This window comes from Clytia hemisphaerica, unplaced genomic scaffold, assembly GCF_902728285.1.
Source record: "Clytia hemisphaerica strain Z4C2 unplaced genomic scaffold, Clytia hemisphaerica genome assembly, whole genome shotgun sequence".
Classification (NCBI taxonomy): domain Eukaryota; kingdom Metazoa; phylum Cnidaria; class Hydrozoa; order Leptothecata; family Clytiidae; genus Clytia; species Clytia hemisphaerica.
The window spans coordinates 252,704-272,003 of record NW_027104374.1 but is presented as its reverse complement, the minus strand read 5'-3'; the positions used below and the strand labels follow the sequence as shown (position 1 = coordinate 272,003).

General features: G+C 36.6%; 1 protein-coding gene across 1 annotated transcript; it reads right to left on the bottom strand.

Moving 5' to 3' along the window:
* Window positions 1-429: 429 nt before the first annotated feature.
* Window positions 430-17,189, bottom strand: LOC136818813 (mitochondrial import inner membrane translocase subunit TIM50-like). The gene is made up of 10 exons (XM_067075050.1): window positions 16,878-17,189; window positions 11,220-11,236; window positions 11,038-11,059; window positions 10,644-10,702; window positions 3,030-3,149; window positions 2,728-2,835; window positions 2,401-2,499; window positions 1,875-2,031; window positions 1,032-1,228; window positions 430-856 (listed from the first exon to the last, which is right to left on the bottom strand). Exons 1-10 carry the CDS (start codon window positions 17,158-17,160, stop codon window positions 851-853), a joined length of 1,068 nt encoding a protein of 355 aa, XP_066931151.1. The 5' UTR covers window positions 17,161-17,189; the 3' UTR covers window positions 430-850.
* Window positions 17,190-19,300: the final 2,111 nt, after the last annotated feature.

Here is a 19,300-nt window from a genome sequence, read left to right as displayed (position 1 = left end):
AATCAATGTATATATGATACAAAAAAATACTCGAACACCAATGAAATCGATGAGATAAGATTAGACAGGAGTAACTTGTTGCAAGAAACAAGAAGGGAGATCCCGATACAGTCCTTCATAAATAATGCTTCTTCTTTTGTTGTTGTTTTGGAAGTTTCTATGGTAAATCCTTTTTTTTTTCAAGTATGGAACAAAGACTTTAAGAAAATCCTAGATATCAAGCAAAGAAGAACGACATATTCAAAAAAGATTACACGAGACTGAATTTGTAAAAAAATAAATACAATGGTCTGGTACTGACCACATCCCAGCAGGAATTACAGGAGAGAACCGAAACCTAAACCCTATTTTAGTGGTACACCCTAGTCTTGTTTTTTGGCTAAAATAAATTCAAAGGATTTATAACAATTGCAACAAAAAAATTCTGTAATAAAAACTTTGTCTTTTTTCTTTATTTAAAGTTGTTTGGTACAGCATTTGATTGAGGTTTTTTTGAAGAAAAAAGATGCAAAATTTATATTCAAATTCTATCAAAATTAAATGTTATATTATAAAACAAAAATATGAAATTTATTTCTCCTAAATTTTAAATCTCTACGTTAGAATAGTTTATTTTACCATTCCATTTTCTTTCACTGTCAGCTTCAGTAAAATACTGTTCATCATTTACACCAGCTTTCGAATATCAAAGCGCATTTATCCCTGCCAGGTTCAATCCACTCAGTAGGAAGGTTAAGTAATCAATAGTAAATTATATTCCATGATCTCTGACTACCATTCTGTTCGATATTTTACCTTCGTCCGCAGAAAACGACGTTCAACTTTCTCGAAGCACCTCCATCTCAGCTATTTATCTCTATGAATAAAAAATCAATATGTGAATGAAATAGACGCTTTATTACCAGTAACTTTACAGCATTCAAAAGCTAGGAGGAAGAATTCGGAATGTATTGATATTTCAGAGATCACGATTTTATACAAAAACACACTCTCGTGCTATGAAGACCGTGCTATGAAGACCCTTCACTCACCCTTGGTCCAAACAACCCTCTAGAAAAAAAGCCACCGCCACTAGGTTGTTGTTTTTGTTGTTGCTGTTGTAGAAGAAGTTCTTCCTGTTGTTTCCTTAAAAGGTCTTGGTTCCTACGCCAGGCTGCCACCGGATCTTCTTCGTTCCGGTAGAAATCGAGGATGGGCCGGACATCATCTACGTTTGATGTTGCAATCACTAAAAAGTAAACGAAAAAGGTTATAAAACTGTACATTAGTAGCAAAAGAAGTTTCGTTTAAAAGCAATATAAAGTAAATCATACTTCTGGCTACCAAACTTTAACCCTTCATCATTAAAAAGTGAAAAGTTCAACACATAAAACTGGCCTATCTCTTTTAGTTGATAAAATTGAAAAATTGAAAAGTTGAAGAAACTTGATTTTTGGGTCATTTTTTGCCCCAAGTCCAGAATTTGGCCAAAAACCAACTTTTTGAGGGTATTTCAGGACTTTTGAAGAATTTTGAGTTTCATATTCGTATTCTACATGAAAAATTGGATAAAAGTGGAAAGTCTAATCGAAATTGAAGAAACTTGATTTTTGGGTCATTTTTTGCCCTAAAAGCCCAGAATTGGGCCCAAAACCCCCAATTTTACCCCCTATAAGACCAAAATACACAAAAATCAATATTGTCATTCAATTCTACACCATTTTATTGTGTTATATTCTTAATTTCATTAGAATTGGACGAACTCATTTTTGCCCTGGGGACACTCAGCGGGGGCGCAAAGCCTTAAAGGGTTAAGCATGATCAATAGAACATCTTGCAGTCAGCATCTTGTGTCTACTAAACAAAAGTCCCAATTAACAATGTTATTCACTTACTGTGGAAGAAAGGAATAAGTTCAAAGAGGTCAGTATCTTTCGGATCGCCATTCCATTTCTTTAACACCAGAGAATTCCTTGGTTGTAATTGACTCGTCCGTGAATCACAATCCACTAGTACGACTTTGGTGATATCTCGATTCAGTCGCGACAAGTCCTAAAAGTGACGCAATTGGTGTTATTATATTATTGTTATTCCCTATAGATTAATATTACAGCGGTGACCCAAGATAATTATGTGTCAATATAAAAAATATACCAATAATATCAATTCATAGGGTTTCAGGCAGTTTCAGGAGCAAATTGGTCAAAATTAAGTGCTTTGTTTAAATTTTTCTAATATTTCTAATGACATTCTACGAATCTGGCCTACTGACACGGTAAGTTGTAAGCAAGTAATATTACTGACACCCAACAGCTATCGGCAATCTTTGGCATAAAGGAGAGAGTCAAAAAACTGATAATCGAACAATATCTTAGAAAATGAGTAATTTGAGTGGTGATTTTTGAAAAAGAGAAAACAAACTTTGACATGCGTTCCATTTGTATATTTAGTAGCATCTCGGAATAATCGATACATTATGAAACCTTCGGGATCTACCCCATCAACTACAGGCGCTGAACTCTAAAAGAAAAGAAAGTTTCATTAAGGGTAAAGCTCCAAAGAAAAAGGTTATCTAGTTTCACTTTGCAATTTTTGGAGCTCAGAGAGATTATAAAGCTAGAGGTTCTTCTTCAAATTACCATTAACTTCCCAGGATATGTTTAAGAAATTATGTTAAATTTTCTTTAACTAATTTTTGCATTGATTTGAGGAGTTTTTTTTGTGATTCTCCTTGAAATTTTAACTTACAAATCCGTTTTCATGTGTGTAGATAACGATTTCAAACATGGGTAGCGTCAATGCTTTCAAAAATTGTGACACTCCAGGTCGTTTACGAAACCGCCATCCACTCGTAGTCTGTAGCAATAAAAATAAAATATGAAAGAAAAGCTAAAATCGGATGCACAATCTAATCCACAAAATATTGATATTGATTTTATTTCGACCAGGATAAAGATAAATAAGCACGAAGTTTAGATACAGCTATAACCTGTAGGTAAAAAACTGATGACTATTTTCAGCAACAATAGGAAATTATGGAATTCACTCACCGTATATTCAGGATGAACAAGAACATCCGTTAATTCCAGCACCAATGTGTATTTGGGTTGAATGTACGGCTCTGGTAAAGGGTCCGGTAACAACAGATCTGATGATGGTTCTGCAAATGACTGAAAAAAAGATTATCTCTGATTAAAGGGTCTGGTGACAACAGATCTGATGATGGTTCTGCAAATGACTGAAAGAAAGATTATCTCTGATTAAGGGTCTGGTGACAACAGATAAGATGATGGTTCTGCAAATGATTGAAAGAAAGATTTTCTCTGATTAAGGGAGATCTGATGATGGTTCTGCAAATGATTGAAAGAAAGATTTTCTCTGATAAAGGGTCTGGTGACAACAGATCTGATGATAGTTCTGCAAATGACTGAAAGAAAGATTATCTCTGATTAAGGGTCTGGTGACAACAGATAAGATGATGGTTCTGCAAATGATTGAAAGAAAGATTTTCTCTGATTAAGGGAGATCTGATGATGGTTCTGCAAATGATTGAAAGAAAGATTATCTCTGATTAAGGGTCTGGTGACAACAGATAAGATGATGGTTCTGCAAATCACTGAAAGAAACATTTTCTCTGATTAAGGGTCTGGTGACAACAGATCTGATGATGGTTCTGCAAATGACTGAAAGAAAGATTATCTCTGATTGAGGGTCTGGTGACAACAGATAAGATGATGGTTCTGCAAATGACTGAAAGAAAGATTATCTCTGATTAAGGGTCTGGTAGCAACAGATCTAATGATGGTTCTGCAAATGACTGAAAGAAAGATTTTCTCTGATTAAGGGTCTGGTGACAACAGATTTGATGATGGTTCTGCAATTGACTGAAAGAAAGATTTTCTCTGATTAAGGGTCTGGTGACAACAGATAAGATGATGGTTCTGCAAATGACTGAAAGAAAGATTTTCTCTGATTAAGGGTCTGGTAAGAACAGATCTGATGATGGTTCTGCAAATGACTGAAAGAAAGATTATCTCTGATTAAGGGTCTGGTGACAACAGATTTGATGATGGTTCTGCAAATGACTGAAAGAAAGATTTTCTCTGATTAAGGGTCTGGTAGCAACAGATCTGATGATGGTTCTGCAAATGATTGAAAGAAAGATTTTCTCTGATTAAGGGTCTGGTAGCAACAGATCTGATGATGGTTCTGCAAATGATTGAAAGAAAGATTTTCTCTGATTAAGGGTCTGGTAAGAAAAGATCTGATGATGGTTCTGCAAATGACTGAAAGAAAGATTTTCTCTGATTAAGGGTCTGGTAGCAACATATCTGATAATGGTTCTGCAAATGATTGAAAGAAAGATTATCTCTGATTAAGGGTCTGGTAAGAACAGATCTGATGATGGTTCTGCAAATGACTGAAAGAAAGATTTTCTCTGATTAAGGGTCTGGTAAGAAAAGATCTGATGATGGTTCTGCAAATGACTGAAAGAAAGATTTTCTCTGATTAAGGGTCTGGTAGCAACATATCTGATAATGGTTCTGCAAATGATTGAAAGAAAGATTATCTCTGATTAAGGGTCTGGTAAGAACATATCTGATGATGGTTCTGCAAATGACTGAAAGAAAGATTTTCTCTGATAAAGGGTCTGGTAGCAACAGATCTGATGATGGTTCTGCAAATGACTGAAAGAAAGATTATCTCTGATTAAGGGTCTGGTGACAACAGATCTGATGATGGTTCTGCAAATGACTGAAAGAAAGATTTTCTCTGATTAAGGGTCTGGTGACAACAGATATAATGATTGTTCTGCAAATGACTGAAAGAAAGATTTTCTCTGATTAAGGGTCTGGTAGCAACAGATCTGATGATGGTTCTGCAAATGATTGAAAGAAAGATTTTCTCTGATTAAGGGTCTGGTAGCAACAGATATGATGATGGTTCTGCAAATGACTGAAAGAAAGATTTTCTCTGATTAAGGGTCTGGTAAGACAGATCTGATGATGGTTCTGCAAATGACTGAAAGAAAGATTATCTCTGATTAAGGGTCTGGTGACAACAGATTTGATGATGGTTCTGCAAATGACTGAAAGAAAGATTTTCTCTGATTAAGGGTCTGGTAGCAACAGATCTGATGATGGTTCTGCAAATGATTGAAAGAAAGATTTTCTCTGATTAAGGGTCTGGTAGCAACAGATCTGATGATGGTTCTGCAAATGATTGAAAGAAAGATTTTCTCTGATTAAGGGTCTGGTAAGAAAAAAGATCTGATGATGGTTCTGCAAATGACTGAAAGAAAGATTTTCTCTGATTAAGGGTCTGGTAGCAACATATCTGATAATGGTTCTGCAAATGATTGAAAGAAAGATTATCTCTGATTAAGGGTCTGGTAAGAACAGATCTGATGATGGTTCTGCAAATGACTGAAAGAAAGATTTTCTCTGGTTAAGGGTCTGGTAAGAACAGATCTGATGATGGTTCTGCAAATGATTGAAAGAAAGATTTTCTCTGATTAAGGGTCTGGTAGCAACAGATCTGATGATGGTTCTGCAAATCACTGAAAGAAAGATTTTCTCTGATTAAGGGTCTGGTAGCAACATATCTGATGATGGTTCTGCAAATGACTGAAAGAAAGATTTTCTCTGATAAAGGGTCTGGTAGCAACAGATCTGATGATGGTTCTGCAAATGACTGAAAGAAAGATTATCTCTGATTAAGGGTCTGGTGACAACAGATCTGATGATGGTTCTGCAAATCACTGAAAGAAAGATTATCTCTGATTAAGGGTCTGGTAACAACAGATAAGATGATGGTTCTGCAAATGACTGAAAGAAAGATTTTCTCTGATTAAGGGAGATCTGATGATGGTTCTGCAAATGACTGAAAGAAAGATTTTCTCTGATTAAGGGTCTGGTGACAACAGATATAATGATTGTTCTGCAAATGACTGAAAGAAAGATTTCTCTGATTAAGGGTCTGGTAGCAACAGATCTGATGAAGGTTCTGCAAATGATTGAAAGAAAGATTTTCTCTGATTAAGGGTCTGGTAGCAACAGATATGATGATGGTTCTGCAAATGACTGAAAGAAAGATTTTCTCTGATTAAGGGTCTGGTAAGAACAGATCTGATGATGGTTCTGCAAATGACTGAAAGAAAGATTATCTCTGATTAAGGGTCTGGTGACAACAGATTTGATGATGGTTCTGCAAATGACTGAAAGAAAGATTCTCTCTGATTAAGGGTCTGGTAGCAACAGATCTGATGATGGTTCTGCAAATGATTGAAAGAAAGATTTTCTCTGATTAAGGGTCTGGTAGCAACAGATCTGATGATGGTTCTGCAAATGATTGAAAGAAAGATTTTCTCTGATTAAGGGTCTGGTAAGAAAAGATCTGATGATGGTTCTGCAAATGACTGAAAGAAAGATTTTCTCTGATTAAGGGTCTGGTAGCAACATATCTGATAATGGTTCTGCAAATGATTGAAAGAAAGATTATCTCTGATTAAGGGTCTGGTGACAACAGATCTGATGATGGTTCTGCAAATGATTGAAAGAAAGATTTTCTCTGATTAAGGGTCTGGTAGCAACAGATCTGATGATGGTTCTGCAAATCACTGAAAGAAAGATTTTCTCTGATTAAGGGTCTGGTAGCAACATATCTGATGATGGTTCTGCAAATGACTGAAAGAAAGATTTTCTCTGATAAAGGGTCTGGTAGCAACAGATCTGATGATGGTTCTGCAAATGACTGAAAGAAAGATTATCTCTGATTAAGGGTCTGGTGACAACAGATCTGATGATGGTTCTGCAAATCACTGAAAGAAAGATTATCTCTGATTAAGGGTCTGGTAACAACAGATAAGATGATGGTTCTGCAAATGACTGAAAGAAAGATTTTCTCTGATTAAGGGAGATCTGATGATGGTTCTGCAAATGACTGAAAGAAAGATTTTCTCTGATTAAGGGTCTGGTGACAACAGATATAATGATTGTTCTGCAAATGACTGAAAGAAAGATTTTCTCTGATTAAGGGTCTGGTAGCAACAGATCTGATGATGGTTCTGCAAATGATTGAAAGAAAGATTTTCTCTGATTAAGGGTCTGGTAGCAACAGATATGATGATGGTTCTGCAAATGACTGAAAGAAAGATTTTCTCTGATTAAGGGAGATCTGATGATGGTTCTGCAAATGACTGAAAGAAAGATTTTCTCTGATTAAGGGTCTGGTGACAACAGATATAATGATGGTTCTGCAAATGACTGAAAGAAAGATTATCTCTGATTAAGGGTCTGGTAGCAACAGATATGATGATGGTTCTGCAAATGACTGAAAGAAAGATTTTTCTCTGATTAAGGGTCTGGTAGCAACAGATATGATGATGGTTCTGCAAATGACTGAAAGAAAGATTATCTCTGGTAAAGGGTCTGGTGACAACAGATATAATGATGGTTCTGCAAATGATTGAAAGAAAGATTATCTCTGATTAAGGGTCTGGTAGCAACAGATTTGATGATGGTTCTGCAAATGATTGAAATAAAGATTTTCTCTGATTAAGGGTCTGGTAAGAACAGATCTGATGATGGTTCTGCAAATGATTGAAAGAAAGATTTTCTCTGATTAAGGGTCTGGTGACAACAGATCTGATGATAGTTCTGCAAATGACTGAAAGAAAGATTATCTCTGATAAAGGGTCTGGTGACAACAGATCTGATGATGGTTCTGCAAATGACTGAAAGAAAGATTTTCTCTGATTAAGGGAGATCTGATGATGGTTCTGCAAATGACTGAAAGAAAGATTTTCTCTGATTAAGGGTCTGGTGACAACAGATATAATGATTGTTCTGCAAATGACTGAAAGAAAGATTTTCTCTGATTAAGGGTCTGGTAGCAACAGATCTGATGAAGGTTCTGCAAATGATTGAAAGAAAGATTTTCTCTGATTAAGGGTCTGGTAGCAACAGATATGATGATGGTTCTGCAAATGACTGAAAGAAAGATTTTCTCTGATTAAGGGTCTGGTAAGAACAGATCTGATGATGGTTCTGCAAATGACTGAAAGAAAGATTATCTCTGATTAAGGGTCTGGTGACAACAGATTTGATGATGGTTCTGCAAATGACTGAAAGAAAGATTCTCTCTGATTAAGGGTCTGGTAGCAACAGATCTGATGATGGTTCTGCAAATGATTGAAAGAAAGATTTTCTCTGATTAAGGGTCTGGTAGCAACAGATCTGATGATGGTTCTGCAAATGATTGAAAGAAAGATTTTCTCTGATTAAGGGTCTGGTAAGAAAAGATCTGATGATGGTTCTGCAAATGACTGAAAGAAAGATTTTCTCTGATTAAGGGTCTGGTAGCAACATATCTGATAATGGTTCTGCAAATGATTGAAAGAAAGATTATCTCTGATTAAGGGTCTGGTGACAACAGATCTGATGATGGTTTCTGCAAATGATTGAAAGAAAGATTTTCTCTGATTAAGGGTCTGGTAGCAACAGATCTGATGATGGTTCTGCAAATCACTGAAAGAAAGATTTTTCTCTGATTAAGGGTCTGGTAGCAACATTATCTGATGATGGTTCTGCAAATGACTGAAAGAAAGATTTTCTCTGATAAAGGGTCTGGTAGCAACAGATCTGATGATGGTTCTGCAAATGACTGAAAGAAAGATTATCTCTGATTAAGGGTCTGGTGACAACAGATCTGATGATGGTTCTGCAAATCACTGAAAGAAAGATTATCTCTGATTAAGGGTCTGGTAACAACAGATAAGATGATGGTTCTGCAAATGACTGAAAGAAAGATTTTCTCTGATTAAGGGAGATCTGATGATGGTTCTGCAAATGACTGAAAGAAAGATTTTCTCTGATTAAGGGTCTGGTGACAACAGATATAATGATTGTTCTGCAAATGACTGAAAGAAAGATTTTCTCTGATTAAGGGTCTGGTAGCAACAGATCTGATGATGGTTCTGCAAATGATTGAAAGAAAGATTTTCTCTGATTAAGGGTCTGGTAGCAACAGATATGATGATGGTTCTGCAAATGACTGAAAGAAAGATTTTCTCTGATTAAGGGAGATCTGATGATGGTTCTGCAAATGACTGAAAGAAAGATTTTCTCTGATTAAGGGTCTGGTGACAACAGATATAATGATGGTTCTGCAAATGACTGAAAGAAAGATTATCTCTGATTAAGGGTCTGGTAGCAACAGATATGATGATGGTTCTGCAAATGACTGAAAGAAAGATTTTTCTCTGATTAAGGGTCTGGTAGCAACAGATATGATGATGGTTCTGCAAATGACTGAAAGAAAGATTATCTCTGGTAAAGGGTCTGGTGACAACAGATATAATGATGGTTCTGCAAATGATTGAAAGAAAGATTATCTCTGATTAAGGGTCTGGTAGCAACAGATTTGATGATGGTTCTGCAAATGATTGAAATAAAGATTTTCTCTGATTAAGGGTCTGGTAAGAACAGATCTGATGATGGTTCTGCAAATGATTGAAAGAAAGATTTTCTCTGATTAAGGGTCTGGTGACAACAGATCTGATGATAGTTCTGCAAATGACTGAAAGAAAGATTATCTCTGATAAAGGGTCTGGTGACAACAGATCTGATGATGGTTCTGCAAATGACCAAAAGAAAGATTTTCTCTGATTAAGGGTCTGGTAACAACAGATCTGATGATGGTTCTGCAAATGACTGAAAGAAAGATTTTCTCTGATTAAGGGTCTGGTGACAACAGATCTGATGATGGTTCTGCAAATGATTGAAAGAAAGATTTTCTCTGATTAAGGGTCTGGTAGCAACAGATCTGATGATGGTTCTGCAAATGACCAAAAGAAAGATTTTCTCTGATTAAGGGTCTGGTAGCAACAGATCTGATGATGGTTCTGCAAATGACTGAAAGAAAGATTTTCTCTGATTAAGGGTCTGGTAACAACAGATCTGATGATGGTTCTGCAAATGACTGAAAGAAAGATTTTCTCTGATTAAAGGGTCTGGTGACAACAGATCTGATGATGGTTCTGCAAATGATTGAAAGAAAGATTTTCTCTGATTAAGGGTCTGGTAGCAACAGATCTGATGATGGTTCTGCAAATGACCAAAAGAAAGATTTTCTCTGATTAAGGGTCTGGTGACAACAGATCTGATGATGGTTCTGCAAATGACCGAAAGAAAGATTTTCTCTGATAAAGGGTCTGGTAAGAACAGATCTGATGATGGTTCTGCAAATGACTGAAAGAAAGATTTTCTCTGTATTCAATCTTTTAGGATAAAATTGAACCATCATGAGCAAATGTGACTGTTCTGTCTTATTTGATCTACCTCATTTTCACATAAAATCATTTCCAAGGAAAATATTAAGAGTTGTGAATAGCAACCACTGAAAACTAATCATGCCAGAATTATACCCAGATGTTTTTGTCAAATTTTGGTACCCCCCCTTACTAAGGCCTCCAAAAAGTTAGCATCTCCCCCTATAAAAAAGGGGAGCGAACTATAAAAATTTCTCAAATAATACAAAGAGAATTGAACATGGCAATTAGCAATCTTGACTACCAAAATACATCATGATAAAAAATGATCACCCCCTTTTCGCTATCACGTTTTCCGACATAAGAAATGAAAAATTATTTTAAAAAGAAATACTTCTTTGAATTCATGAAGCCAGTCCCGAGCTCTGTATAAGTGTGCCAGTACTATGTTTTCTGTAATAAAAGAGATAAAGTTTTAAAAGAGTATTTAAAAGGTAGATCTAGCCTAAAGATCCAGTCAGTAAAGTACTTTTCTTGATCTAAAATCAGAAGGCAGCACATACATGTGTACTTTAAAAAATTAATGATTGTGGGTTTACAACTATCTAGACCAGGGTATACCAAGCTATGCACAGCAAAAACATAATATCGTTTGCTTAATACTTCGTAACAGAAACGCTGAAAAGTTGAGAAACGAAAAATGAATAAAAATCAGGCGGATTTGGTTTTTAAAGAAAATTAGAATTTTCAAAATTTCTTGACCAAGGTTTATTAAAACAATATCTTACCATCTTTGTAGATATCGTTTTCCTGCAGAAAAATAATAGATTATATAAAACTAAGAAATTACAAAGGTGAAAATTCATCTAATAACTCAGCTTAGACTCGACGCCAAACTACAAACTATTTTGGTAAGTTTACAGAAAGATCCGATCGGTCAAAGAAATTAAGATAATAAAACAATTCATACCTCGTCTCTGACTTGACCTGAAGATAATAAAAAATGATTTGTATTAGTAAGGTATCAATTTTGCCTGGATAAACAGTGTTTTTTGTGTGAAAAAGAGTAAAAGAATTGTTTTTAAATACTTTAAAGCAGTCCAGAGAATGTACAAAGTAATACCAGGTGTCCAAGAAAAAAGTCCCCCTCTTTGAAGTGAATTTTCTCAAATTCCATGGACTGTTAAATAATCTGAAATAATCAATGAGAACATCGAGGGTATTAAATCACCATAAAAAAGCACTATTTTTAATCAATTTATTAACGATCAAAGTCTTTTCGTGGCCCTTCGTGGCCAGTTTCCAAGTAAGATGGTCAACAATCAAGGGGATGTCTAGTAGCCCCAAATATCGCTTGATCTCACTGTGTTGATTTCTTTTTGTGGGGTCACAAGAAACAACAGTTCTGGGAGCAACCCCAAATTTTGCGACCGCAGACCCTCGATCAAATTTAAAAGCTTCAATCAGAAATGTTGCAGCTAATCTAGACCCTCAAATGATTTGAAACGCTTTTGCAGGAATGGTTGATCGTGTAAATAAGTGCTTTGGATTAAAAAGTGAAAATACATTTCCTGATGAATGAGCAACATTTGTGTTTTTGCTTTACAATAAATTTTATACCCTAATTTTTTGCCTTTTTTGAAAAGTAATGTTTAGAATTTAGACCATAACTTTGATCTAGTTGAACAAGGTTTAATTATATAACATGATGTGAGAATATCTGCTTTTTTATTAAGGTTACAAGCAGTTTCCCAGGTCACTTATCCTTAGGTTGATTGATGAAAATTTCAACTCATTTTAGCCTTACCACTTTTGAACAATCCCTAGCAAATTTTATCTCATTTTGAGCCTTCAGCCTCCTCACTTTTTAACGGTTGTTCCAGCAGGCCTGAATAAGCCAGCGCAACAAGCCAGCAAGCCAGTAAAAGTGAATGTTTTTTGCCGCTATAGATTAGGGGGTTCAGATCAATTAGTCAGGTAGAATAAGCCTGAGACCTGGAAAAAGTTATGAGTATCAGAAAAAACCCTACTGTCCCTACTATTCTCAATGGCAGGGAATCTCCTTACAGCTTCAAGCCATGTGTTTTTAGACCAGCTCCTGAGTGCCTAGTAGCGCCAACCTAGAGGGGTAGTATTTTTCTATACAATTTTCGTGCTCCTCAACATCCAGTTTATGGAATGAAGAGGTAAATAGCGTTTTAAGGGGGCTTTTGAATTAGGGGGTCCTAAAAGAGCTCGGGTAAGGAATTACTATTGAGAAGCCGTTTTTTTTGCCAGTAACATCAGTCCATATCTTTTTATCTCTTTTTAAATTTTATCTTTTTATGTTTTCTGAGGGCTCGCAAGGAGAAAATGGGTAAAAAAAGCCATTTTTGCCTGTTTATGGCCTGTTTTGACCCTCTTTAACAACAAACCAGGCTGACTAAACGCGAAAATTAGTTTTATCACGCGTAATAAAAATGTAAAATTTTAATGATGGGCACGAGAACGATTATTAATAAGTTTGCATGCGTTTCATGTTTCATATGTTGTGTGAAATTGCTTATATAATTTGGCTGCTTTTTTAATTGAAAGAATTGCAATGTTTACTGAACTTCTAGTTTGATGGATGAACTTGTTTGATAAGAATGATACCAAGAATTTCATTCAGGGTTTGTTTTGATTATTTTACAGATCGGGTGTCGACTTTAAAGGAGGGGTGTCTATATTAGACGATTCTAGGGTATGCGAGCCGTAGTGAAAATCAAGATGGCTGACGAAACAGTGATGAAGGCAGTTTTTATCGATTTTCGGGGATATCAAGGTGTTTGACGTTTGGGTGTGGGTGGGTGGGTCAGCTTTTAAAACGTCAATTAACGATCTTCTAACCTAAAATCGATTTGCGAGTGACCCCCCTAAGTTACCCTCCACTGATAGGGTGCGCACCCGTCGGGATTTTTTGCGCGGAACGAGGAAAAATTCACAAAAATGAACTTCAATGCATTAGTACTTACCTTTAGATCATCCAAATCTGTTCATTCTTTTTTTTAAATCAATCAGGAATTATCAGGGAAACAAGTTAAAAAAATTCTGCATCCAGGTATCTATTTTCTTTCCAAAGATATTCATGTTTTTCAATGTCAAGGTGAAAATGCGATTTAGCGCTGACCACGGCACCGGAAAATTCTCGACCCACATTGAAACAAATGGCTGTCGCTATTGAGCTGGTTCATCTTTTCAATCGTGGTTTTTTTTAGTAAACCCAGGGTAAGATTAGGCTACAATCTATCACAAAGTGCTTTATTTGAAAATCTACAGGCTGTCTGGAATTTCGAAAAATAAGAAGAAATTGCGATTTTTTAACAAGATTGCAGATTTTTTCATTTAAGCACCGTACACCACCTGAAAGCTGAGGATTTCAGCTTTCTAGTGGTGAAATTTGTTTTTAGCTATCATTTCCAGCTCATTAGCAATAAGCTAAAGTTTAACAGTTGTCGGGCTTATTTCAGACCGCACCGGCAAAACTCCCCACTTCCCGCCATACGGAAGACTAGATTTCATCCTCCATTTTTGGCGCGATTTTGGTGCTTCCGAAAACTATTTCTTGCTGGCGTGGTGTAAGGAGGCCATGCTTTGAAAAGGTGATTTTTTTGTGTTTTGAAAATGGAATATGCGCGGAAGCCTAATCTTACCCTGGGTTTACTAAAAAAAACCACGATTGAAAAGATGAACCAGCTCAATAGCGACAGCCATTTGTTTCAATGTGGGTCGAGAATTTTCCGGTGCCGTGGTCAGCGCTAAATCGCATTTTCACCTTGACATTGAAAAACATGAATATCTTTGGAAAGAAAATAGATACCTGGATGCAGAATTTTTTTAACTTGTTTCCCTGATAATTCCTGATTGATTTAAAAAAAAGAATGAACAGATTTGGATGATCTAAAGGTAAGTACTAATGCATTGAAGTTCATTTTTGTGAATTTTTCCTCGTTCCGCGCAAAATGGATGTACCGAACCAATCATGCTTCAGGTGATACAGAGAATGATGTTCAACCTGTGGGATAATCTCGACATCCCTGGTGTGTGGGGAAACTCTAGACTTAAGACATTGTGGAAAGGGAAAGGTTCAAAGAAAGACCCAACAAAATACCGCGGAATTAGTATAGGATCAACCGTCTGCAAATTAGCCATTAATATGATTCTTGAACGACTCAGACCCTGGTACGAGAATCAGTTATCGGATGAGCAAAATGGCTTTAGAAAGGACCGTGGAACAACAGACGGTATCTACACAGTCAAACGAGTTCACCAAATTTCAAACAAAAAGTCTGAACCTACATTTCTTCTATTTGTTGATCTAAGTGCAGCTTTCGACCACATACCACGAAGCTGGCTCTTTGAAAGTATAAAACTGCGCTTCCCTGATAGATCCATCCCTCGAACTTTCGAAATTCTTCAAACCTTGTACGAAAATACCACCCTCACCTACGACGATGCTATGATATCCTTCAAAACGACTTCCGGTGTGCGTCAAGGGGGACCCGAAAGTCCCTTTTTGTTCAATTTATATCTAGACTTCGTTATGAGAGTATTTATCGAAAAATGTAAAGATGATAACCGAATCAAGTACTTCAAACACAAATATCGAGTTAACCCACAAGCACACTCTCGTGCAGAAAGATTCGAGATGAGAGCAAGTGGTATAAGAACTTGGGGAGAAGCGACTCTCTCTTGGTGTGGATATGCTGATGACATCGTCCTCTTTCTACTTTCACTCGAGGGTATCAGTGCTGCAACAGAGCTTTTGGATTTAACTTTCACTGCCTTTGGTTTGACAATCAATGTCTCGAAAACCGAAACAATGACCATCAATCAAGAACAACATCTCGATTCTATCATATCTCTTCGTGAAGAGCAACTCAAAAATGTCAAAGAATTCAAATATCTTGGTGCTGTCCTTAATCACCTTCAACCAAACACAGGGGAAGCAGAACTCAATCAACGAATTCAACTTGCAATTGTAAAATTCGCCCAAATGTCTAACCTGCTACAAAACTTCCAAATCAACCTACGTGTTCGTATCTTCTTCCTCAACAGTTTCGTCAGGAGCCGGTTAACGTATTCATGTCAGAACTGGAACTTAACGTCTCTCCAGTACGATCGCCTCGATGTCACCTATAGAATGTTTTTGAGGAGAATGATCAGAGGTGGATTTCGTTATGTAGATGAGGTCAATAATGATTTTCGATACGTCATTAGCAACAACCAGCTTCACACTATATGTGGTGCCTCAGATGTTAATGTTTTTATCAAACAACAGCAACGAAACTACGCAGCTCATGTTGTGAGAATGCCTTCTGGTCGCTTGAGTAAATTGTTAATGTTTAACGATGATAAAAATTGCAAACGTGGTAGAATTTCTTTGACTTTACTCGATCAAGTAATTAAAAATGAGAATTGTTCGATTGAAAAGTTTTGTGGACTGGCTATTGCAAAGAAAAATGCAAGATAGACAGAGAGTCTTCTTAAAGGGCTCTCTGTCCTTATTTTCTAGGAATAGGAAATAGTAAAATTTTATATATATATATAATAACTTTGGGAATAGACCTTTTTTTAAAGAGGCAGCCATATTGAATAATTATGTACTCCAGCATAAAAACAATGATATAGCCATGCATAATTACTGTATCATGCATATTTTTAAAATTATGCATGGCTGGCTGTATCATTGTTTTTATGCTGGAGTACATAATTATTCAACATGGTTGCCTCTTTAAAAAAAGGTCTATACTTAACCAATTCTAATAAATGACCCCTCATTTTTCTCACAAAGGTAAGGCGGTCATCGAAAAATTGTTCTAATCGCGTCACCCGCCCCCATCAAATTTTCCGCTGATTTTCCGGTGCGGAGATGCGGATTAAAATCTGGGAAAAGCCATTTGTTCTTTTAAAGTATAGCTTTTTTCTCAATTGCTCTGACGACCATCGAAAAATTGTTTTGCTCGCGTTACACCACCCGCCCCTGAGTTAACTGGCGTGATTAAAAAAACCGGGAATGTTTTTAACCGCCCGTCCGCCCGCATGCATTTTTAACACCCGTTGCGACGCGAACAGAGCATTTTTTCGATGACCGCCTAAGGACTTTCAAATAAAATTAGTTTGGTTTCTAAAAATTGAGGGGAAAATTTTGGCCTGTCCACCCTACCACTGATGCAAGTTACCCGACTTCACGGTACACATTTAAAGATAACTACCGTGAAGTTGGGTAACTTGCATCAATGGAGGAAAACTTGCATAGCCATCAAAAGGCTTTGTGATTTCCGAAAAAATATTTCCCTGATGTAACGGTTTCTGGAAAAACGTTTCCCCAATAATATGGCCTGGTTTTTGGAAAGAAGTTTTAATTGATTGATTTTTCGATTTTCGGAAAAAGTTTCCCCTATTTCCGATTTTTGAAGATCGGAAAACCGGGCTAAGATTTCGGATTTCACTTGGAAATTTTTTATCTCACACAAAATAAAAATGGACATCTCAATCATCAAGAGGTTTAGTTATTGGCAGGTCTGTAATTCCATCCAGGCTGCTTCTGTATTTCTGGCTCCAACCCTTCTCTTTAAACTATGTTATAATGAAAACAAATAAAAAATACCTAAATAGGCGATGCTAAATCCAATTCCACACGAAATTCCAGAGCAAAGTGCAAAAACAGCTTTCCAAGACAAGGCATGAGGATCTTTTGGTTTGCTTTTCACATAGTAGTGTGCAATTTGGTATGGTTTTCTGCAGCAAATTATTTTTAGATTCGAAGGTTTCGGAGTATTTAAAGTTCTAGAGTAATTTCTGGTCAGATTCGTTAGCGATGATAGACGTGAAAAGCCACATAAACAAGAAAAATTTCCAAATCTTCGAACACATGCGACTGCACCCGCCATCTTGGATTTTTTTGAAATATTATGGGTGTGACCGGTTAAAGTCACAACCGGGAACAGGTAGTACCAACCGGAACAACGATACCCGAACCGGACGCGCGTTACTATATATATCCAAAATATATTTGGACAAAATATCGCTTTTGGTATAGCTGGGAGAACCGACTTCTCTGTCTATGTGGTTTCAAAAAAATATCAAAGTATAGACAGTAGTAGCCGGGAATTATACAAGATGCAAGAATTAATCGCAGAATTTGATTGGCTAATATCTTATTGTTATGATTTGATAAACAAAAGTATGACGTCAAACAGCTCTATTGTTTCAAGAAGTGGCGCGAGCTTTTGAATTGTTTTGAAAAAATAACGGTTTTTTCTTTTGTGATTTGAAGTGATTTGAATCGAGTCAATAATTCCATACTCTGTATTTCAGTGAAGTTGTTGGGATTTTGACAGGATAGAAATATTTTTGTAACAGAGTATGGTCTCCAGACTACTTTTGGTATGGAAGCCGAAATGCACAAAAATATTGCAAACCTAGGTTTCCGCTCCTTAAACCTAGGTTTACGCTCCACAAACCTGGGTTTATGATTTAAAAGCTAGGTTTAATTACGCTTCTGTAACTGGGTTTACGCCCCATAAACCCAGGTTTGCGCTTTAAAACATGGGTTTACGCTTTGTACTTTGTACCTAGGTTTGCGGGTTGAGGGCTTTTTACTTAGGTTTACATGACTAACCAATCAATGCTCCTTCTTCCCTGAACCTATTGTTCCCCTACTTTCTGACCAATACCAATAGCCAATATGATATGAACTGAGAAGTGAATTCCCCATAACTGGAAACCACATTATATTCCAAACAGATATTTCACAGACAAGATTGTGAAACCAGACTACGGTACGGGTTTGCTACCACCTCAAGCAAAGGGTTGGCAAACGTTTGACTTTTTAAATTTCGTGCCGATGGATAGGATCTAGCATTTTAATTGTTTTCGGAGCGCGAGATCAAAAAACGTAGGCGGCAAATTGCATATTTTAGTTACGTGACTTTGGTAGGAAATCCTTCCAAACCTAGGCTTCACTTTTCGATAAAAGCTGCAAATCTAGCCCTTCGGGCTTTACAGATATCTGTGCTGCCAACCACCCAAAAAATCTGTTAAGTTACACCATCCAGTCTATCAGAAAGCATTTATCTCAATGAAGTAGAAGCCGAAGGCTAGAAGTCAATCTCTTTGAATTGCGCGGCCTTGAGCGGCTCGCCTGGTTTTTACACAAATGACAGATCTCAAGAAACTAAAATTTACCGCTAAATTTCGAAAAAAATATCAATTGTAAACAAAGGAATTGCTAGATTCAATCTGTCGTCAAAAATACGTCGCATTATTTTAGGCTTCACTTTTTCTTGCCTGAGAAAGGTTAGAGATTCTACTTTAGCTCTTTGGGCACTCAATGATTTATCTCTAATTGGCCCCTAGGCTAACATATCTTAGGTATTATGTTAACATTGGCCAATCTGATTGTTTATTTTGCTGATCTTTACAACTCAAAGTCATAAGAACGAAAAGGAGACTGTGATAAGATTAAATTCCACTGTTCCATCCCGTGCGTTTTGCCGTACCAAGTTAACTGTCTTCGGTAAAAATTTTCTTCGGTTAGCTTAGTATACTTTCGATCAATATGGTACGGCTAAAAAAAAATGGTATCCTTAATAGTGGGAGAAAAATGCAAAAAATCGAGATTCCAGTCCAATATCTATGCGTGAAGCTATGAGTGCCTCCTCGTCGCTGCGCTCTTGCGGGGGCAAAAAGATTTCAACGACCATTTAGATCATTACCGAGACGTTTTCTCTCCATCTATATTTTTATTACCTCCATGCATCAATATAAAAGGGGTTGCGCGTGTTTCAGAACTCTTCCGTCCCTTCACTTTGTTTGCACAGCAAAGACTAGACTAAAGACGAGTTTAATCTAAGAGGAACAAACGTGAAGACAGGAGTTTTTTTTCGGGGATAGCTGTTGTTTGTCGTAAACACAGACTCTATCCACCGCGCAACATATTACGTTTTATAATATACAAACTATGTTGTATCATAATAATATATTATACGGACGATAGCATCGTCTAAGCAAAGTCATGCAAGATGCGAG